At 44.4% G+C, this 24,051-nt stretch overlaps 1 protein-coding gene across 2 annotated transcripts in view; it reads right to left on the bottom strand.

Annotated features, from left to right (window-relative positions):
* Positions 1-21,424, bottom strand: part of ARHGAP28 (Rho GTPase activating protein 28) — a 184,819-nt gene extending 163,395 nt beyond the window's left edge. Inside the window, exon 1 of one of the 2 annotated variants that reach the window (XM_083187607.1) lies at positions 21,366-21,424. Coding sequence is in view for 1 of the 2 variants with exons in the window: in XM_083187605.1 (XP_083043731.1) it covers positions 21,084-21,100 (17 nt within the window). In the remaining variant the exon portion in view is untranslated. Of the gene's footprint in view, positions 1-21,083; positions 21,258-21,365 lie in introns of those variants that run through there. The other variant, XM_083187605.1, reaches the window with a different exon arrangement.
* Between the last annotated feature and the right edge of the window lie 2,627 nt (positions 21,425-24,051).

Genomic DNA, 24,051 nt, shown 5'->3' with positions numbered 1-24,051 from the left:
GAAGGAATGCAGATCAAAACAGAGATACATATCAGCCTGTTTTAGCTATACAGGTTGAGTATCCCTTATCCAAAATGCCCGGGACCAGAAGAATTTTGGATAACGGATAATTCTGTATTTCAGAATATTTTTATATTTCAATGATCTTGAGGTATATTACATGTATGTTGTTCAAACACATGAAATACACACTAATATAATTTATTTGTGCATAAAACAAGTTTTCAGGACATGAAACAAAGATTGTATACTATACCACCTACTCACGTTGAATGCCAACCAATCATTTCCTTGCAGATATTAGTGTCAGTTACATATGAAATCCTCAGTAGTGCTTTTAGCAAAAAAAATAAAGGTAAGGGTTACTCAACCTGTATTATTTGCAGGTACCTGACAGCACATGTACAGATGGGGCAGGACTTATCCTTGCAGGGGATGGCGATGGCGACGCCAGCCGCCATCCCCCGCCAGCCGCCATCTGTACAGCGAGAAGGGGACGCGTGCGCACGAGATGCGCACGCGTCCTCTTCCGATCGATTCCCCCGGGTCACCGCTGGCTTGTCGGCGGTCACCCGGGGTCCCCGCCGCCTCCCCGCACCCCGCCCTAACCCTGTCCGTCTCCCTGAAGCGGAGACGGACAGGGTTCCCGTTGCCCCGCCGACGGAAACTGAGATGCGCGTGCGCGTGAGACGCACGCGCGTCTCAGTCAGATGGCGAGCCGGGCTGCTGGCGGATCGCCAGCGGTGACGTTCTGGTGATTCACCAGCAAAGAAGAGCCCAGCCCCATCTGTAAATACTGTGAGCGGCGCTGGCATTTTTGGAAGATATTTTGAGGATCTCTCACAGCAATATTGGCACTCAAAGAGTTAAACAGAGGTTGTCCTGCTTCCCCGCCCCCCAGGATGGATATACAGTGCACAAGCCTCTACAATCTCTCTACAATCTACGATCTTCTGCCAGCTGGCTTCAACATATATTACTGCATTCAGGCAAATAAATCAAATGAGATACTATGTATATTTCATAGCGTGTAATAGACTAGCATATATACTCAAGCCAAACAAAATATTTTTAAGTGATTTATGGCAACAAATAAATATCACAAGTATCCCTCTGGATTCTAATCAATATAATTAAAACATATACTAAGAATATAAATGAAGTGCTAAAGATAATATAAGCTGACAGGTTTTGTCTGTAGTTCAGTCTGGTTGTATTTTTATGTTCCTGACCAAATCTATTTCAGGTCTCCTCTCCGAATTGTTTGGTCATTATAACTGCTAGGCATACAGTAGTTATTTCTTATTTTTAAGCTTGTATTTAATGAAACAGCTTTGTCCTATGCATTGAATAAGTTCCACAAAATAGTTTTGTCCTGTAAGGGACTATGGGGCAGATGAATTAAGCCTTAACAAGAGATAAATGCAAGGGTGATAAAGAGAGATAAACGTCCAGCCAATCAGCTCCTTACTGACTTTTTTCAAACACAGCCTGTAACATAGCAGTTAGGAAGTGATTGGCTGGATGTTTATCTCTCCTTATCACCCTTGCATTTATCTCTTGTTAAGGCTTCATACATCTGCCCCATTATGGGGGAATTTACTAAGATGGGAGATCTTTTTCACATTTGTTTATTTATTTATTTATTTACAGTTTCCTATATAGCGCAGCAGATTCCGTTGCACTTTAGTATAGTGATAAAACAAACTGGGTGACAACAGACAGACTTGGAGGTTAGAGGGCCCTGCTGCAAGCTTACAATCTATAGGGATATAGGAGGGAAACACAAAGACAGGCATCAGTAATAGCATAGCAGTCCCACCAAGTTACAGGTCCAGAAGGGAAGCTATATAATGCATAAGTGCCTCAGAGGGTTATGCGTGTAGAACTTAAATATGATAGGCTTGCCTGAAGAGGTGAGTTTTCAGGGAACACTTGAAAGTTTGGAGGCTAGTGGAGAGTCTTATCGTACGTGGAAGGGCATTCCATAGGATGGCAGCAGCCCGTACTAAGGGCAACCAATCATAATCTACTTATTATTTATTTAGCACCTTCTAAAATATAATAGTATCAGATTGGTTGCCCATAGCAACATCCCATATGAAATAGAACTATCATCTTAGTAATTTTCCCCATATGACAGAGACAGCTCAAAGCTTTATCCTGTGGAGTTCTTAGGTCATGGCCCCCAGGTCTAGCCTCACTAGGCAGCCACTCACTATAGAGCACAGCTTGTCAATCTCAGTCCTCAGGGCCCCCCACAATGCATGTTTTGCAGGTCTCCTCACAGAATTACAAGTTAAATAATTAGTTCTACCTGTGGATCTTTTAAAATATGTCAATAAGTAAGGAATACAACTGTGCACCTGCCGGGTGATCAGGAAAATATGAATTGTGTGGGGTCCTGAGGACTGAGTTTGAAAACCCTTGCTATAGAGCAGGGGTGGCCAACCGGTCAGAGGTAAAGAGCCGAAAAATATCGATAGTCAAGCTAAAGAGCCGACATCATGCGCGCGCCGAAGGCGCATGCGCCAAAAAAAGGGGCGTAGTCTATTTTGACCCCTTGGGTGGGTGTGATACAAATATGCCTCCAATAGTGCAGTGCCATATACATATGCCCCCAATAGTGCCAGATACACATATGTCCCCCCACAGGGTGCCAGGTATGCCCCTACGGTGCCAGAAAGCTGGTATGTCTCCACAGTGCCAAAAAGCTGGTATGCCCCCACAGTGCCACAAACTGCTATGCCCCCACAGTGCCACAAACTGCTATGCACCCACAGTGCAAATTTCCCAGCTGCAGCACTCACCATTGTTGCTGCAGCTGCCAGGCGGGGAGAGGACAGTCTGGTGTCCCCCTGCAGTCCTCCTGTCATGTCACCGATGGGAGGAGAGCACAGCACACTGCGCGTCTCCTTCCTCCCTCACTTCCCTGTGACAGGGCTGTCCACCAATCAAAGCTCGCTGGCGGACGGCCCAGTCACAAGGATACACAGTAAGGGGTGCACAGTAAGGGGTAGGAGAGATGCGCGATGCGCACTCTCCTCCCCTCAGAAGGAGAAGGGATTCCGGGAACCGGCAGCAGGGGGGACTGGGACGGACGGTGGGGCCGGCGGGCAGCAGTGGGAGCAGGAGCCACACTTTACAAGGGGGAGAGCCGCATGAGGCTCAAGAGCCACGGGTTGGCCACCACTGCTATAGAGAAATCACATTAAATGAACAGAGTCAATTAAGGTCAAAGCAGGCAGCAATGGCTCAGTATCGGTAACACAATTTGGGGTTAGGGCCATTAGCATGCAAGCAAACATGAAAAGAAGTTGGGTCAATAACAATAACTGTAACACTCAGAAAAATGCATAAAAGTTTGAGGAGGTAAAATGTCCTCCGTCATCTCAGGGTATCCTGCTTCCATTACCATTCAAATATACTTGGGGAAACCAGAATAAACTTATACTCAAAAATAACTCGCAAGGAACAAAGGATAGCATATGCATACTGTACACCAGGAGTGCTCACTAATCCTGCTGGCTCTTAAACTGTTCAGCTACACTCTATTAATCTGTAGTCATCACATATATACATCACATATATACCGTATTTACAATAAAAGTAAAAGATAATATGAACTTACCAAATAAGAAAATAATTGTATACACGAGTCATGCCACATTTACAAGATCTATGATGACATCACTTCCAATTCTTGTTTGCAATAAATTGTCTTTCGCTTGATGAAAAGTTTATTTTTTTGCAAATGGTAATCAGTAAATATGTTACAGTACAGAAATGCCTGAAAAACATTTCCCTGACTAGCGGTAAATCCTTGTGGATATAGCAATTTCAGGATTTGATTTATGGCATATCTTCAGCAATGTGATAATAGTTGCCAAAAATATACTTCAAGAAGATTTTCTTCATTCTTTCATCTCACCCCTAATATTGTACTGAAAATGTTTCAGCTGATTCCTGTTTCCAGTCAGCTACTGAGCTGCTTAGATATAATCAACATTTTTACGCCATCAGTTATTCATTATCAAAGAATCTAGATTTAGTTAATATGTGCTTACTTTAACAGCTACAAAACACACAGATTGCAATGATAGGAAATACTCAGTTAGCCTGTGGTGGAATCTACTGTATATATTTCACAACACAGAAATAAAGTCCTGACATTGGCCCTTATTTTGATCTGAGCGGTACGGCCCGCGTGCGGCCGTACCGCCGATGTTTACACTCTGCACATGCGCAGAGGTCACTCTGCGCATGTGCAGGGGAATTCGCCGAGTAAAAAATTTAGACGCCGCAAAGGGGGCGTATAGGGGTGTGAGGGGCTTAATAGCCTCATTACCCTATGTATACGCCCAGCGTTTCATGGGCGTTCCCATGCAAACGCGGGGCGTATGCATGGTAATGAGGCTATGACGCCAGTGATGGGGGCGGAAAGCTGACATCGCCGGATGTCAGCTGCCCGCCCCAATACAAGCTTTCACACGGACGATTGTCCGTGTGCTCTAAGCTTGCGTGAGCGGGGGGAGCGTGCGGCCCTGCCTTCGATGGTCATCGACCATCGAATGCAGGGGGCAGCTCCCAACATGGTGGAGGCGTACGCCCCGCCATTTTCATGCGGATCGGCAGCCGTCCGTGTACGGACGGCCGTGCCGATCCGTCTTGTAGGCGGGGATTCGTCTGGTGCGGTCGGAGCCGCATATGCGGCTCGACCGCACCAACCAGAATAAGGGCCATTATGAGGCATTTAATAATTTTTAATATATATATATACTATATATATATATATATATATATATATATACATATACAGGCATTCACCGTAGCACGAAGCAGAGGCGTCACTCTGAGATTTTTCAAACGAGAATAAGGCTTTATTCACCAACAGGCAATCCGACAATTGTTTTGAGCGTTACTGCTCGTCCTCATCCCTGCACTGTGACCCTCCTGCTCGCGCAGCCGGCTTGGGAGCCTCGGGTTCTCCTTGCTGCTCAGGGAGCAACTCCCTGGGGGGACCTGGCACACAGTGCGTGTATACAGCCCGGCCGACATGTGGGCAGCCTTTGCATCGGAGTCCTCCCAATCAGGACTGGGGGGGGGACACACTGACCAGAACTGACCAACCATCATACATCAGTTAGTACTGCTGTCGCCAGAACCGTCCAATCAGACGGTGACTGATAAAGCATTGCCCAATCACATACACGGATTCACTGCCTCAGGGACTGCCCAATCACAGGACAAGCAAAGAGATACTCAGACAATTTGCAGCCCCGTTGGAACCTAATGAAAACCAGTACAAAAAGGTACATTGGTCTTAGCCGGTACAGACCATAGAAAATGGTACTGTACTGGCTAAATCGGTACAGTTGGAGGGTATGTATTTGAGCTTTGGAAAGCAACACATTCAAGCTTGCATGTATACTAATGGCGTACACTTTTAACACTTGCTATTACTTCCTCATAGACCAAGTTATGTCGGTGTCAAATTTCACTAAGTTACTTTACAAGTCCCCACTGCCACCCACTGGGCAGTGGTAAATAGACGCTGTGTGCAAGCACACAGCGTCTATTCCTGCAGCCAGAGGAGCAGCAGCAACAAAATGGGGTGTGGCCTTGCGTGAGTGACGCAATTTGAAAGCCAGGCCCCCGCATTTCAGGTGGCATGCGCAAAGGTCCCGCTGCCTCAGCAATGAAAGTTGGGCGGTATGGTTTCCTTCCTGCCAAGCGGGTCCCGCTGAACGGGACCCACTTCGCCGCTATGTGTGCCCCGGCACTAAGTGCTTGATTCCTGTTTGTTACATTCAACAGTACCCAGTCTGCACTTATAGCTATTCAGTGTATAAATGAGTTTCTACCCCAAGCATTGTTATAAAAGGTTGCACTCACAAGAAAGGGAAACATGCAAAAAGTATTTTTTGAGAAAAACTGAAAAGGTAAAATTATGTGTTAGTGATAAGATATATATCTGCTATGTGATTTTTAAACATATGCACAGTCCACGTCTGGAATTTGTCAAAGATTAAATATGAGCTGTACCTGATTTTGCAGCACTTAATAAATGAGGAGGACCATTTCATTTTGATTGGTTACAGCTAATTTTGAAATGCCAGTGAAAGGCATGAATGAGAGCAACGTGCTAAATGTAAGTTTGAAATGTTTTACCACAGAGAATGTATTTGGTATTTAAAGAACTAGAACAGAAATCAATTCTAATGTACAGTAAGTGAATGCTATCATGTTGTCACAGACAAGTATGACTTTTAGGTGAAAAGTTAAATATAAACCCAGACAACAGTGTTAGCGAGCATTCCTGTGTGAAAGAGGACATATTCAGATTTGAAATGTTAACCGTGTCTCTTCTGGGACACATATTTTTAAGTTTAATTATCATTGAAAACCTTACACCCCACAATTTACTATGCACATTAATCAGGTCGGTACGCTTGCATGCGAGTGCAATGTTTTCGAAATGCGCATGCAGATTGTTCGCGGGGTGCACACATCCAACATTGCAGCTGGTGGGCAGGGGGGCGGCGGCCCGGGGACTCACCCATGGGAATGCCCAGCATTCCCATGAAGATCGCCCGGTGGCGTGGGTGCCAGCGGCGGGTAGCTGACATCACGAGATGTCAGCTTCCCGCCCACTTCCCCTCAGAATGTGCACGCACATCTAAGGTTGCTCTAAGCAACCTTAGATGTGCGTGTGCCTTCCACATCATTTGATGGTCAGTGAAGAAAAAAGGGGGTGGGGAGGGGGGAAATAAAAGGAGGGAGGGGGAGGGGAAGCAATAAGCCGGATGATGTCAATGCATCTCATTTGTTGGAACAATACTCATGGTCTCCCATTTTTTGTATATAAACAACAGAGATGCCCCAGCAAAAAGAGTCTTCTTTTCTTCTCCCTTGCAACCCCCACATTTTACATAAAGTTATTGCTGGGCTCATTGTTGAACAGAATAAAATATAATTTGTAAGCTATAATGGGACATTGCCAATAATGCTGAATATTCATTGTTTTTTTCAAGTACTATCCTAAAAATATCTAGTAACACTAGTATCATTCAGTGATAGAATATAAAATGTATTGATTTAATAATAATAAAATAAGTCAGTATAATGTCCCTTTAACGTAGGCCATTTCTGGGTGTGACAGTTATCAGCAAGAGTGCTATGCTAATGACTGCAGTACTGAGCGTCCCAGTTAATGGAGTAATCAATGCACATTTCCAAGATAACAGCCAGCAATCCACAGACAAGGAACCCTAACCTTTCTGTCATGTAAGCACATATAATCCCTTCTTACAGGATTTATGGATCTTTGTATACAGTAATCCAATTATCCCTAACACTCTTCTCTGAGGTGGCTCACAGCCTTGTCGCTTCTCCAAACCTACATAAGCTGGTTGTAAAACAATCTGCTTTACCTTCTTAGAACCACTCACTTTTGTCCTTTACTACAATAACAAACAAGGGCCATTGCTTTTAGTTCAACGTTATCACATTTATAAACAATTTGCAGCCAAGCTAGTGTTTTATTATATTGTAAATATTAATGCTGATATAATTCTTCTGTGTAGAAGACATTTTGGCCATCTGATCCAAATCTGCACATGCATGCTTGCATCCAGATGTTTGCTGGTTGGGCCTTTTAATTCAAGGAGACATTGGGGAAGAGAACTGAAAGCACCTGTTTTAAGTGATTTGCACAGCTAAACCCGACGCTTTTAGCTGATCAGAGTAACAATTGAATTGTTCTGATAGACATCATATCAGTCGTTCAGTTGGTCCCTGAAGATATTGTGGTGGCTTGGTGGAGATGGCGCTGCAACCACAAGTGGCACTGATGGTGAATCAGCATGAGGTGAGGATGGAGTCTGCTTCTATTGGTCCTTGATGAGGGCAAGGGAGAGTACCATGTAACATCTGGGATGCTGCTGTGGGGAAAGGCGGGTGGGTGCTGGCTGCAAAGCAGAGACAATCAACTCATCACCTTTCTTAGAAGAGTGCTGCATTGTCATGGGATTAGACAGACTGCTACCATACTTGATTAACATGTTACATTCTGCAAAGGGAGAGGCTCTGTCTCCTGCTGTCTCTTCAGTTATGCCCTTCGCCTTGTGCCTCTGACCCTCTGTCATTGCCTGGAAGGCAGAGTACTGGAGATAGTCTATGCAGTAGAGGTGCCCAGTGGCCTCGCTGCCTCCCATATATTATAGCAGACAAAAAATGTCCGGATTTTGACATTACACAATGAGTAGCAGTATACAGTATAGCTGAGAACAACCACTCATCTCTAATTGCACAGTGTGCAGCATTGCATAGCAAATGGTAGCACCCCTGATACCTGAAACTTCTTTTTTGGCAGGGTGTGCAGATTTTATAGGTATAGATTGAGCCACTCTCATTAGAGAGTGCCGTGCCAACCGCCATCCTCTGACAGAATGGGGCGAGCATGCACGAGACGCTCGCTCTCCCCATTCTCCCAGAAGCCCTGCAGCCCTCTGCCCATCTCCCTGCTCCTGTTGTCTCTGCCCCTGCCTGCCCAAGCTCCCCTGCCCATCTCCCTGAAGCGGAGACGGGCAGGGAAGCCTTTTGTCCCCACTCCCCACTGCTATACTGATGGGGACATGCGAGCAAGTGAACCGCTCATGCGTCCCTGTCTGCTGGGCCGCACACCACCGCACACCACCAGTGCTTGCCAGCTAGGGGCATCTGGCAAGCCCTCAGCAAGGCTGAGGGCGGCTACATCTGTATGCCCCTGCACCCATTAATATAGATGATCAGCAGGGGGTGCATGGCCAATTTAAATGCCCCAATATAGTTTGTTCAACTTCTTCCTTATGTAAGTGCAAACTCCCTTTCTTATCCACATACAGTTCCATCGTACCCAATGAAAGACCCAGAAATATGTGCAAATGTATGTAAATTAGGGTAATCAGCCAGTGCCATATTATCCACGGAGCAACCAAGGCAGAAAAGAAACAAGAAAGACAGAATAGTAATTACTAATGTTAACAAAGGGCCACTGTCAATTTAGAACATTGCTACAGTACATTACTAATTTAAAGTTTTTTATTTTATTTTTTAAAACACAGGGACCTATAGTTATGAACACAACAGCACTATACCCATACTGAGTCACATGCATATTACAGTTATTAAAATACCACCAATATCAAAAGCAATAAATGACATCAACCCACTTGGGAATTATAATGGGAACGCATATAGTGGTACTTATTGATAAATCTGAATTTATATTCTTGTGACATAATTGGAACTAGAGATCAATTCAGCACAATTATTGTATTTTGGCAACGCAATACAGTATCACAGAGAATACAGACGTTGCATTGTTTAGATGTTCCCCTCCCCAGATTCTTCTGCATTAAATATCTCTTTGTTGAGCTCAGTTTTGCTGTTGGTTTGGCAAATGTTTTTGCCTCAACCATTTTTCCATGTGTAATTTGGCAGAAATATGTGAAATGTACTGTAGCATCATTTTCCTTTTCTTTCATTCCAGTGTAGAATAATATATTTGTTGCTAACATAATCATTTATTTTTATATAAACAATGATCTACAGTATGTGTTACTTATTATGTTATACAGATTTTTGTCATTGAAAACAGAAAATGCCATATGTTCCTTTCACATGTAAAGATAAAACCTAGAATGTGACATTTGTAGCAGACTATGTTACAGTATGTGGGGAATTCAATTGATTCTGTAAATTTTTCAATAAAAAGGTACCATACTCGTTTTTGTGCCTAAACACATGGATCTAAGATACTGTAAATTCCTGTATCCATGTGTTGTCGGGCAGGTGAAACAAAATTCCTGATAATGCCGGCTATGTGGGACAATCGAATAACAACCCATTCCAGAGTTCAATGAACTATGGTAATTTCCTGCGCTAATTGAATTCTGCCTATTCTGGCTCACAGGTGCTATATCTGTGCAATCTGAGAAAGGTTGGATCAAATATTATTCACAATTGATAAATCATCTTTAAAGTAAAAAGTATATTATTTATGTATCAAGTAATGTAAAGAGTGAGGAAGTGGAGAAGTTGTAACTAATGAGCTATGGTTGCAATGGGTACAGGGCCAGCTCTACCATTAGGCAACTTTAGGCAGCTGACTATAGCACCAGAATCTGTGGGGCGCCACCGAGTCTGTCGGTTACAAAATGAAGGATATCTATGAGGAAGACATTCTTGTTATACTTAATGCAGGTAGCAGCTGAGAAACTTCTAAAGGCCCATACACACTGGGCTATTTTGAGCTGAAAGACACCAAGTTTGAGCGGCTTTCAGCTTAACGCTGCCCAGTGTGTACGGCTGGGCGATGAGCGGTGATGCACGCTCCCGCATCATCGCTGGGAAAGCCACTCATCTGCTTGTATTACCAGCAGATGAGCGGCTTTGTGTACGGCTTTGCATAGCACTGCGCTACGTAAAGCTGTCTGCCCCCGGCTGACAGTGCTGGGCAGAGGGAAAGCCACTTAGTGTGTATGCACTGAGCAGTTTTCCCACCAGCGATGATAGCGATAATCGATGTCCATACACGCTGGGCAAAATCGCCCAGTGTGTATGGACCTTAAGATGCCACCTCCACACTTTCACTTGAGTGGGTATTAGTGGCAGTGTGGGGTTGAGGAAGGGGGGCAGTAGGTCAGTAGGTTTAGGTTTTGCCTGGGGTGCCCAGAAGTCTTAAGGCCCCATATACTCTGCGATTCAACTGCAGTTTAGGTCCTTTTCCTACGATTGTGTTGATGAATCGCAGGAAAAGAAAATTGCAGGTGAATGACAGCGAGTCCTGTGTGATACGTGGTCCCGTGCGCATTGCAAGTCACCCCAGAATAAGAAGCAATCTGCAGGATTGCTTCCAGCTCCGTGTAGGCTCGGCGGAGATTGCATGCAATATTTCCCAGGCGGCTTAAGGGAGCACTGAGTGCAACTTCTCCAAGGGAAGAAGTCGCCGGAGTGTGTGGGGGCCTTTACACCGGACTTGTATGGACAACTTTTCCACAATGCTTTATATGTTCACAGATAACAGAACACAGGTTTGCACAATGTTGTGTTGAAGAATCATATATTCTTAGGCCTGGTACACACCAGAACGATTAGGGCACGATTAGGGCAAATTTCGACGGTTGTAACGACGGTTGTGCCTGAATTGGTGCACAATCGTTTGTATTTTACTCACGATCCTGGTCGTTTGCGATTGGATGCGCGCTCCCGGCACGTCGTATGTCGCATTGGAGATTTGGCCTCCTGCAGCAGAATCAGCCGATCCGACCGCTGATTGTGTGCTGATTTTATGCACATCGTTAGCACATTGTGTGCGCTTACGTCGTCGCGACCATCCATCCGATCCGGGTTGTTTACGCCAGAGATCCTGGACACTCCCACCGCAGCCATATTGGAGCCTCGTGGATGCAGCAGAGATCACACGACGTCTGCTCCAGCGTGCACCGGACTGCAGGTATGTTTCTGTCAGCCCACCGCAGTCCACCTCACCCCCCCCCCCGTGTACCCGCTGCCTACCAATGTGTATTGCTATCAGGCCACTGCAGTCCACCCCACCCCCCCTGTGTACCCGCTGCCCACCAATGTGTTTTGCTATCAGGCCACTGCAGTCCACCCCACCCCCCCCGTGTACCCGCTGCCCACCAATGTGTATTGCTATCAGGCCACTGCAGTCCACCCTACCCCCCCTGTGTACCCGCTGCCCACCAATGTGTATTGCTATCAGGCCACTGCAGTCCACCCTACCCCCCCTGTGTACCCGCTGCCCACCAATGTGTATTGCTATCAGGCCACTGCAGTCCACCCTACCCCCCCTGTGTACCCGCTGCCCACCAATGTGTATTGCTATCAGGCCACTGCAGTCCACCCTACCGCCCCATGTACCCGCTGCCTACCAATGTGTATTGCTATCAGGCCACTGCAGTCCACCCTACCCCCCCTGTGTACCCGCTGCCCACCAATGGCAAAGGCCCCAGGTGCATTATGCCACCACAGCCCACTATGCTCCCCTGCGGCCTACCCACTACACAGTATGCCACCACAGGCCACCCCACCCCCCTGCGGCCTACCCACTACCCAAAGCATAATGTTACCATCCAGCTGCCCTTTTGCAGGGGATGTTCTCCTACCCCAGGATTTAAAAAAGTTTTGTAAACAAAATATTATAATAATATTTATTAAAATTTGTTTAATAATTTTAAAACCAAACATGTATTCTTAATAATAATAATATACAGTGTATTAAAACATATTTACATATACTGTTTATATGAAGACAACTTGTTTTGTCAAAAAGTATGTACATAGGTTTTTTCAAAATCTATTCATTTTTTACAGAAATGGCCCAGGCGATTGCCAAGGAACACGAATTTATAGAGGCGTTCATAGAGAAATATAGGGAGCTGGACTGCCTTTGGAAAACTAAATCAAAGGAGTACAGCAATAAAATTAAAAGAGCTCAAGCGCTTCAGGAGCTGGCCCAATTCAGCAAGAGCTACAATCCCGAGGCTGATGCGGACTGGGTCCGTAAAAAAATACAGAACTTGAGGACCGTGTTCCTTAAAGAACACAAGAAAATGCAATCATCCAAAAGGTCCGGTGCAGGAACTGCAGATGTATACGAGACGTCGTTATGGTACTACAACCTGCTGACCTTCACGTTGAGCCAGGAGGTGCCAAGGTCGGGACTCTACCTAATGGTGGAGAGTGAGGCAGACGATGTGTTTGTGGGCCAGGATGAAAGTTCCCAGCCGTTGTCGGTAAGTACTGGTCCAATGTGTATACACCCCTTCCTCCTTTGTTTGTTTTAGGCTCCTATAGAGCATTCCTTTGCAGTCCCATCATTTTTTAAATGTGGTCTTCCTGCCAGGGGACAGCACCAACGCCATTAAAGTACTCCTTATATTGGTCCCTGACCTGTTTGGCTCTTGCTGTCCCCCGGTACTGCTGGGCCGGCGTCTCCAGGGACACGATTGGGGCAACCTCCCTAGGCTCGTCTGGGTCCTCCTGTGGTGCTGGTCCTGCCGGCCGATGGGCCCTTTCTTTGCGCCGAAGTAGATTGTGCAGGACACAGCACGCCATGACGGCCCAGTCGATTTTATCCAGCCGCAGGTTGATGGCTGTGTGGAAAATGCGGAATCTACTAGCCATAATTCCAAATGCACTTTCCACAAGCCGCCGTGCCCTGGAGAGCCTGTAATTGAAGACCCGTTTGTCGTGGTCAAGACCACGTTTGGCATAGGGCTTCATGATGTGTTCATGAAGCCCAAATGCCTCGTCCGCCACAAAAACAAAGTTAAGTCCATGCTTCGTTTCTTTGACTGTGGGCAAGTGCAGGGTGTTGGAGGCAAGCCTCTGGTAGAACTTTGTGTCCTTCAAAGTTCCACCATCTGAAGCCCGCCCATTCCTGCCGACATCCACAAAGATGAATTCATAGTTCGCATTAACCACAGCCATCAGCACAATACTGAAGTACCCCTTGTAGTTGAAGTAGTAGGAACCACTGTGGGGTGGCTGATTGATGCGGACGTGTTTCCCATCAATGGCTCCTCCACAATTAGGGAAGTTCCACGCCTCGTCGAATTCAGCAGCGATGTTTTGCCACTCCTGGGGAACTGGAACAAAAAAGAAAAGGAGATGTTAACTAATTGTTGTTATTTTCTTTTCAACAGACAACAAGCACAGAGAAAGAGGAAAGAGGTTGGCCACACCTCAACCCCTACCCCAACCCCATCGCCAACCCCTGAGCCACCTGCAATTGACTCATCTGGAACAATCTGTGGAGTGCCAGAAACCCCCACCCCGCCACAACTATTCACAAAAAAGAAAAAACGCAGGACCAAGACAGTCCCTGACCCAGACCCGGATGATGATATACTTATACGAGCAGAGCAGGTGCTGCGTAGGCCCCCTGACCAGTATGACACCTTCGGCAAATACGTGGCTGAGGGCTTGCGGAAGTTGAATCCGGAACAACAGATGGCGTTCGAACGTCTCACTAGCGAACTCCTGTTTAGGGGCCGTCTTGGCCTTCTGACAATTCAAACCAAATTTGTTGGACTTCTCCCATGGCAGGAGACGCCATCTACTAGTAGTGCCGTACCCTCACCAGCACTTGCCTCATTGCCTGAAACCACCCCACCGAGTGCGCAATCCTGTACCCAACCGGCTACACCTCCTCGCTACAGTCACCTGTATACATCATTGTTGAGTGACAGCACGGACCAAGACGAAACACCGGTTTTACAAGATTTATAAGCACATTCCATACAATTATTTCAAAGTTGGCATGGAGTAGTATGGCACACGGTGCTTGTCGTGGAGATAATGGCTATGGTGACCTGTTGCATACCGCAGAACAATGGGGCCAGGACCATTGCATCTGCGGTATGCAACAGGTAATCCTGATGGCCCTTTCATTATCTGCGCTACAAGCACCGTCTGTCATACTGCTCCATACCACAAGGCAATGAGGCATTGGTTTGGTTTTATGTTAATACTTGTTAGGGCACTTTGCCTAGGTTTTATATATTATGTGTGTTTTTGCTATAGGTCCATGCATGGAGCAGTATGGCACATGGTGCATGTTGCGCAGACAAAGAAAGGACCTTCATGATACTGTGGCGCACAGTGCAGAGCAATGGGGCCGGGACCAATGCTTCTGTACTATGTGCAATGCATGCATGAGGGTGCTTTCATTGTCTGCGCTACATGTGCCGTCTGCCATACTGTCCCTTAACGCACGGCAATTAGGCATTTCTGTGGTTTTATGTTAATTCTTTTACTTGTTAGGGCACTTTGCCTAGGTTTTATATATTATATGTGTTTTTGCTATAGGTCCATGCATGGAGCAGTATGGCACATGGTGCATGTTGCGCAGACAAAGAAAGGACCTTCATGATACTGTGGCGCACAGTGCAGAGCAATGGGGCCGGGACCAATGCTTCTGTACTATGTGCCATGCATGCATGAGGGTGCTTTCATTGTCTGCGCTACATGTGCCGTCTGCCATACTGCCCCTTACCGCATTGCAAACTTCATTAACATTTTATAGCAATATTTAAAAAAACACAAAGCACTTTTTAAAATTATGTGTACTCAATGTGCAGTATGGCACATGGTACATGTGGTGCAGACAAAGGACAGGGCCACGTGGCGCATAGTGCATATCAATGGGGCCGGGACTATTGCATCTGCACTATGCGCCACGTGAGGTGGAGGGGACATGCATTATCTGCGCTACAAGCACCATGTGGCATACTGATCTCTACCTCATGGCAGACCAGAGCCATTACAATGGTTTTTTTATTTTGGGTATTTGCATTACTGTTTTTGCACTTTTTATATTTATACTTGAAAAAATACATTTATAAGTATTTGTGAATCTGACGGTTAAATTATTTAAATAAAATAAAAAATGTTTTCACTACAATTGTGTGCTGCATTTTTCCTTACCTTGCAATACTGATGCTGCAGGACCTTCACAATCGCTTTACAGGTCTCCGGTATAATCAGGCCCAAAGCTTGCGGGGAGATGATGGCTCCAAACTTGAGGTCCGCCAGCGATCGTCCTGTTGCCAGAAACCTGAGGGTCACCACCAGCCGGTCCTCAGCAGGGATAGCCATGCGGTACTTGGTATCCTGCTTCTGGATGAGGGGGGTGACAAGACGCAGCAGCTCCTGGAAGGTCTCATCGTCCATGCGAAGAAAATTCCGATAATCCTGGGGATTATTCTCGCGAATCTCCATCAACAGGGGCATATGAGACCGCGCCTGTCGGCCTAGGAGCCACTGCTTGGTCCAGCAGGACCGAGCCTTCCTACGCTGGGCCCTCATCCTCCTCAACCTGAGGACAGCGTAGGAAAGCAGGAATTCTTGCTGGAAAGAATCCATAATGCAAAAAGCAGAATGGGAAAAATAAAAGCACACTTTGAAATGCCAGGCAAAAACAAAGCAGACCAAAATAACAATGTGCAGCGTTCAGCAGGTATACACCAAGCCTCACTAGTCACAAAGCAGAAATGAGGTCCTTTAAAATGGCTACTGGTCTTTGTCCCCCCTCTGCTAGCCCAGCCCCTTAATTACATGTCATAAACGACCATGGCCAGTGCACACACGATGCACTCACGATCCGCACATCCGATGGTCGTACGACCGTCGGGAGCGACGTCGTATCGTATCTACATCGTAAGTACATTGTTTGCAAAAGAAACACGATCGTTAGCACATCGTGAGTAGGCCGCGGGAGAGCGCTCCAGGGAAGTGCACGTAAAATCGTTAGCCGATCGTTAGACGATCCTGATCTTTCTGGTGTGTATGGGGCCTTACAGTACATCACAATGGTAAGTATTAATACAAGCTACTAAGGATTATAAGATTATACAAGCTACTAAAATGTATAATTTTAGCATCCTGTATAATCTAACAGCAACTTAACCCTTTCCGTGCCAACATCTCTGTGAGAGATGTTCAAAATATCCACTAAAAATGCCAGCGTCGATCACATTTGTTATATAAATTTAATAAAAAAATGTTGTTTTAAAAAAAGATTAGATTTCCTATATAAGGTGAACATTACAGGTCATTATGATGAATAAAAATGTTTGCTTGCCAATTTTCACACCTATTTTAAAATTCACTTTGCACTCAAAGTGTGCATTTTGATCTCCCTTGACTACTAATATATCCTGTATTAGCATTGTTTTACCTTAAATGATGCCAATTATAATGATAATCAGACATTTTTTTCCTTTATTTTTATGATAAATTACTGGAAACCGTAAAATGCTTCCAATTAATTATTCATGTTTGCAAATTAACTCACTACATTATTATCATTGTGCATTTGTCTGCATGATACAGTGGCTCCAGAAACTTTTTAGCATTGTTTACTGCAAGAAGATATAAGATATAATATAATATAATAAGCCATACTTTCCAGCTATCCGTCTCTATGGTCAGCTCTTTTGAACCCAAACCCTTGTTATTGATTCAATTTGTCCATTTTTGGGATGTCTTTATATCTTTGGTTGGATTAACTGCAAATACTGTGAGGGACTACTAATATGACGGGCTACTAATGATAGCCTTCACATCTCTGAGCATTTTATATCTTGTGTTTTATAAATGTTTTTTGATTTTTGTTGAATTATATGATGTTCTTTAAACAAAGGAATAAATCTTTATTTTGAAGTCCACGGAAAACAAAGAAACATTTATGTATATATTTTCAAGTGGCTTTCATTTATTATCTGGCACAGGCTCATATACAACTTATTCTAAATGAATACAGTACTGTACATTCATTCCATTACATTTTTGGTTATGTTGGAGAAGGCAGCACTGCATGTTACAGGACAGTTTTATTTGAAAAAGGAGGAAAGGGTCCATTAAATTGCACACAGTATCAGAGTTGCTGAACATATTTGGACTGTAGCATGGGCAGAAGGAGGAGAAGGAGAAGAAGAGGGTATAGTATAACTAACCAACAATCGGGATTCCGACTTTAATTTCTCTGATATTGGAATCATGACTGTCAGGAGCCCGATAGGGGGGCGAGTGCATTCAATCCACTTATGGACTCACTATGCTCGGCATGTTGTGGGATCGGTGGCTCGCTGCGCTCTTGACACCTATTCTATTCTCCCTCTATGGGGGTCGTGGATCCCCTGAGGGAAAATAGCCCATGCAAATCAGGATTCCAACTGTCAGGCTCCTGGCAGCCGGGATTCCGATGTTGGAGAAATGACCATCGGAATCCCGACTGTCAAAGAGTCATCCAGCACCTGAAGAAGAAGAGTTGAAGGGTACACTGGGATAGGACAGGTGAGGGATGGGAGTCCTTTAAGTGCATGTTTGAAGCTGCTAAGAGTGGCGGATTACTCTTCTGGTTTTATATGGCTTAAACAACTGTATATTGCCTCTTCTGCAACTCAGCTAGTAGTCTATATATCACTCACACCTCTTGTACTGGATGCACTGAAACAGATGACACGGATTTACCCCAACTGCACATTTATACTTCTCACAACTGTTTGATCATCTTCCAATATTTCCAATACATACTACAGTACTTGGATTTTCAACCCTTTACTTCTGATGTTTTGCTGTTGGTTCTACTGACTCCACAATGCCACATCAACAATTCCTCACATTTCTTCCTGGCCAAGTTATTATTATCTTCTGACATCCCCGTCATTAATTTAACATCCCCCATGATCATCCATATTCTCCTTGTGCCTAACTCAGACATTATTTTTAACCTCTCCTGGCCCCTTCTCTTGCTCTGGCTCTTCTATTCTATTCATCATTATGGCCATGGCCTTGATCTTAATTTCCCCAGACTTTTTTCAGGTTCTGACCAACTGTATTTGACACTACTTTCCTTCCCTCGGACATGCCATATTCACATGCCCTCCTCCACCACTTTAAACTCTTTGCATTAACTAACCTCAACTTCAACCATTCAACGTAACCTCAATACCTGCATGAACTTCCTTCTACTATAACTACACCATCCTGTCCTGATCTGCCAGGATCACATCTCAATCAGACTCTATTCCCTCACCAATAAGCAGATAGCTGTTTCCTGTGCCATCCTGATTGTAGCTCACATCTGTAATCTCTAACCATTTATCTATATGGTATTTCTCCGGATTTGTGGAATTATTAGGTTGCTACACCAATTCTGTAAAAACTTTTTCTGTCCAAAATTTTTTCAGGGAAGCAGCTGTACAATACCAATACTGCACAGCTAAAATGCTAATGCATCAGGAGGCGTCTGGGGTAAAAAGATGCCTCATTCCTGCTTCCATAGGTCATTGCTGTGCTGATGCACCAATTGATCAATCTGCAGGACCATTAGTCATCTGATTAACCTCCAGGTTACACATAAATCGGCATTGCCTGACGCAGACACTGACTTCGGCCCCCAAACACCTTAAGCCTGTCAATCAGACTGGGGCTTAGTGGGCATAGTGTGCAAGTACCCAGGTACACTTCTGCACATGCGCAGTTTCCCGAATATTGGATTTGTATGCTAACCATTGGGTTAGTGTGCAAGTCTGAATAAGGACCCAAGCCACTATTATAAAGTAAATAGTGTATTTGTCAAATAAATATGACAACTAACTGTATCTGATATGTCTTATATGATATAATATAGTAAAATAGAGGTGCACTAGCAGATCAAATGTGCAGTCTTGTAAATGTATCGGGGGTGTTCATGGGGGGTAGCTACCAGAGACTGGGCTGGACTGGCCCCAAGGGTACACCCCCCCAGTGGGCCCCACTGCTTTAGGATCCACCTTCTTCTCTAGAGATCAGGTTCAGACTGTGTACTGATGATACTGTAAATGTTACATTCAGAGGTGGCTGTAGCCCTTGGGCTGCTGCGATAACCAAGGAGTGTGTATGGGGTCACAGTGCACATATACAGTATACGTGCATTATATCATGCATGTAATTTATGTGCTGGGTCGATCCCCTGGGGATCAGCATTGCTGATTGCATTGGGCACTTTGCAGTACCCGAAAATCAGAGTAATCCATCCCCTCCTGACTCCTATAAGCCAGGCTTAACACTGTAATAGCTTATGCTGATTCCCGGGCAGCGTAGCGATCCCCGAGGGATCGATCCAGCATGTATATATGTGCTCTGGAATCCCCCTCTGCACTCTTTGATCACTGCAGCTAAAGATGAAACCCCTCTCATTCACTGCCAGTGCTCGCCAGAATCTCCACGCTCTCGAGTCACTCGGCGGCTGGGTGGTGGGACCTTGCCCGTACAGATGGGTGGCGGCGACCGACGGGACCGGCGGCGAGGCGATGGCCTGACGCCTGTCGGGGGCTGGCGATTCTATCACCAGCCCCTGCAAGCATGAGACCGGCTCCATCTGTACCTCTGATTACATTATACTGCACAAGACTAGGATGCATTCTCTACAGTGCATTGCTGTTATTAATCTGGTACATTATCATACATGCATTACAAGTATTTACTATACATATTAGTAAGTAAGAGGCCGTGACCATGTAATCTCTAATGGCTAGCCAAGCCTCTGCGGCAGCAGGCCTCAGCCGCTCTGGAGACTGGCCATACCCTTAAACATGGGCCCCTACCGCTGTATTGCATTGGTGGGCCCTTCATGCTCCAGGCTGACATTGCACAGAAATGCACAGTTTCATGAGCTAATTCTATGAGTATATGCTATAGTATAAGGTGAGTTACAGTAGATTATGTGTATTCAGTGTACCATGTGTAACAAGTAGTCCTGCTTAAATCTACATTTTCGGAGCTGCTATTGTGAGGGAGTGTACCTAAAGTGTTCCCAGAAACCTACATTCTTGAGTTTATCAAATCATCAAACCATCCCAAAGCAACATTGCTGTATAACTTAATCATATAGGGGCAGTTTTTTTTTCTTTCTAAAAAGTATGTGTAAAAAGGTGTAGAACTCTTTTCACGTTATTAAAGGATCACCTGACTGTATTAAAGGGCTTTTCGAGCATCCTCAGATGCGGATGGTGATAAATCTGCCCGTAAGCAGGCAATCTGTGGCACTTAATCTCATTTATCTAACTCCTATTTTCTTAAAGATGTTAAGCTTGTCAGTGCAGCCCTCTTACTCCTTGGCTCTTCTGTTAATACCCAGTCTTGTTATATTTGTGTTTGCTTCCAACTGTAGAGCAGGGTACAGTGAAATTAAAGAGAAGTGACCTGTGGCTCCAGTGACACTATACAGTATATTGTATAGTGTACTTACAGTATATTGCCAAATTCTATATGAAACATTCACATATCCAACTTGTTCTAAATACCCAGCCCGGTAATTATTTTGTACTTACACAATAATTTAAAATATATATTTTTTTAATTTGCAGAAGATCTGTTAGGAACGCACTATGGAGGAATAGAGTAGTGTCATAGCTGATTGCTCTGTTGTGTCTCTACATACGGTAAACATTCAATTAAAAAAGACAAATAATACATGAAATATAGAATGTAAAAAGACATTGCTCCTGGGAATTTGAAAACTATCTTACCTTCGAGAGAATATCATGTCTTTCTTACTTCATATCGGATGTGGAATCAGACAGATCAGATGATAGAACACTTCTATTATTAGTTAAACCAGTTCTGCACAAATTACAGGTTCCCCTGGTCAGACATTTGTCCAATAATTGCTGGCAAGAAAAACTCAGCTCTTAACTCCTGTACAGTCCACACGAACACTGTACGTCTGTGTCACTGGTACTAGTTTCATTATTGCACACTGTGAACTAATTGGTTTGAACACATTGTTTTATTGGACGAAAGAACATTACCTGATATAAGCACAGGATTCGCTGTCACGTCCCTTAAGGTTACGGAGGAAACTGGGAATGTTGTTGCTACAAACTAGAATCTGTTTTCAGTAAAAACAATGTTGGCTGTGAGATAGATGAATCATAGTCTCTGATTACTGTACACTGTGCTTGGGAGAACACAAACCGCTGGAGACTAAAACACTGCTTTATGTGATATGAAAGGGGGGAGGGGGAGAATACACTATTGTATTGTGCATTTATTAGAAACTGCTTATTAAACATAAAGATACCTAAGATGCACAGCGAGCTGTAAATGAATACCTGGCAAGGACATACAGTACATATACGTTTAATGAGAACTTGTGAACAGTTTAGGGATATCTGTCAGGAATGGCTGAAGTTGAAATTACATACAGTATGAATAGTTTTGTGGAGTTTAAGCAATCAGCAATACAATCTGTAAGATCTGTTTTCTCACCTCTGGATTATATTTGTTACTGAGGGGTAGATGAATGAAGCAGTGATAAGGGAGAAGAAGTGAGCCAAAGGAGAAGTGTCCCATGGCAACCAATCATCTGCTCTGTATAATTTTAGATGTTAATTCAGTGCTGATTGGTTGCCGTGGGCCAGTTCTCCTCCCTTATCACTGCTTCATACTGTACATCAACTTCTGTATTTGTAAATTTGGATTATAGGAATTACAAACAGAGCTGTAGCAATCATGTTATATTCATTCTGCTGTGCAGTGTGGATAGTGTTAAGGTTGTTGCTAGAGCCACTTCTGTTTATTTACTTTTTCCATCATGCACTGGGTCCACGTATACCTGGAGGGGGAATATAAATATGTTGCGAGTGAAGTGAGCCACTGTGCCTGAGGCATGGCGGAGTACAATCCAGCTAAAATAAAATAAAAAAAACCTACACCTACATAAATTACAGATAAAATAAAAAACGCTGTTAGGGCGTCTAAGAGCTTCCGCCCTCACCTAACATCACATCCTTCTCAAAAAACAGAAGTGGATCAAACAAAACCATAGAGTTATGTGGCGCTCACATAGGGCCTTATTTTGGTTCATTCTTTCTGACAAAATCCTTCTTAGATGGGCAAAACCATGTGCACTGCAGGTGGGGCAGATGTAACATGTGCAGAGAGAATTAGATTTGGGTGGGGTTTTACTTCAAAGTGAGATCTATATTGCAGTGTAAAAATAAAGCAGTCAGTATTTTCCCTGCACAGAAACAAAATTACTCACCCAAATCTAATTCTCTCTGCACATGTTACATCTGCCCCCCCTGCAGTGCACATGGTTTTGTCCATCTAAGAAGGATTTTGTCAGAAAGAATGAACCAAAATAAGGCCCATAGAGAGAGAATGAAGCCCTGTGTTAAGCAATGCAGGGAGAAGGAGGCGGATCGCAACAGTCCCTGTAGATGTCTGATCAGGGGGCTGACGGGCAGGAGGAGGGGGGAGAACAGCCGGGGACGCGCTAACACATCGCCGGGCGCATCGCAAAGGGCAGCTCTTAACGCAAGAGCTGTCCTTTGCGATAATAACCGCATATGTTAGTGCAGGCATGTCCTAACCGTGGCCCTCCAGCTGTTGTGAAACTACACATCCCAGCAGGCCTTGCCATAGTTTTCACATTCCCTAATAGCAAAACTATGGCAAGGCATGATGGGACTTGTAGTTTCACAACAGCTGGAGGGCCATAGTTTGGACATGCCTCTGTTAGTTGATATGCGATTATTATCTATGCAGTAGCCGGTGATGTGTGGTGGAGAGGGGCTGCAGATGTTACTGCATCCCGCCCCATGAGAACACTGGCGATCTAGCTAGATTCATACTGCATGCCATATAAATCTAGTCAGGTGATGGCAACATGCGAGACTGTGTGAGATCCGTGCTTAATTTCTAAGCGATCTAGTCAGATCTCTTCAAAATCACCCTGGAATTGCCCTGTGTATATGCCACATTAGATTGGGAATGCAGATTGTTTGGTGAAAAATGTTGCTGACAAATGCGAAATACAAAGAATATTCTGTTCAGCCATTTCAAAACTTTGTTTTATATTGAGTTATTATGGAAGTATAAAAAGTTATACAAGTATGTAAATAACAAAATAATAGATTTCACTATTCTGAAGAATGTGATTAACCTATGCATGTCATGGTCTCCCATAGGAAAGAGACAGAAGGTACATGTTAACAATAGGGTTACAAGGATAAGCTGGACAGGATCCCAGAGATTATTCATTTGGAGAGGGGAGAGACAGATGTTCTCTTCATAGGCACTGAACTGAAATCTACTTGTCATATTTATTAGATTGCTTTGTGCCAAGGGGAACATTTAATACACACTGGTACAGTAACCACTATAATTTAGCTGCTCATATTCAACCCTCCTACCTATTATTATAGGTCCACAGTTAATGCAGTTTTTTACACTAATCAAATAACTAGTCATACATATTCAAATGTGAAACAATGTTGGTCAAGGCGCTGGAAAACTATTAGTCCACCGATGGTCCTTTAACTGTCCTTCTGTGCGGAACGATCATGGTAACCATTGATGCTCATAAGGGGCAAGAAGGGAAAAAAAGAAGACAACAATCACTGAATGGGTCAGGAAACTCTAAATACCAATGGTTCAAAACTCTGGGATACTGGGTGCGTACCCTCTATACACTGGCTAAATTACAAGTAT

Source organism: Crinia signifera, chromosome 5 (genome assembly GCF_055691185.1).
Source record: "Crinia signifera chromosome 5, ASM5569118v1, whole genome shotgun sequence".
NCBI lineage: Eukaryota > Metazoa > Chordata > Amphibia > Anura > Myobatrachidae > Crinia > Crinia signifera.
The sequence above is the reverse complement of the archived record's forward strand: the minus strand, read 5'-3'. Positions and strand labels throughout refer to the sequence as shown.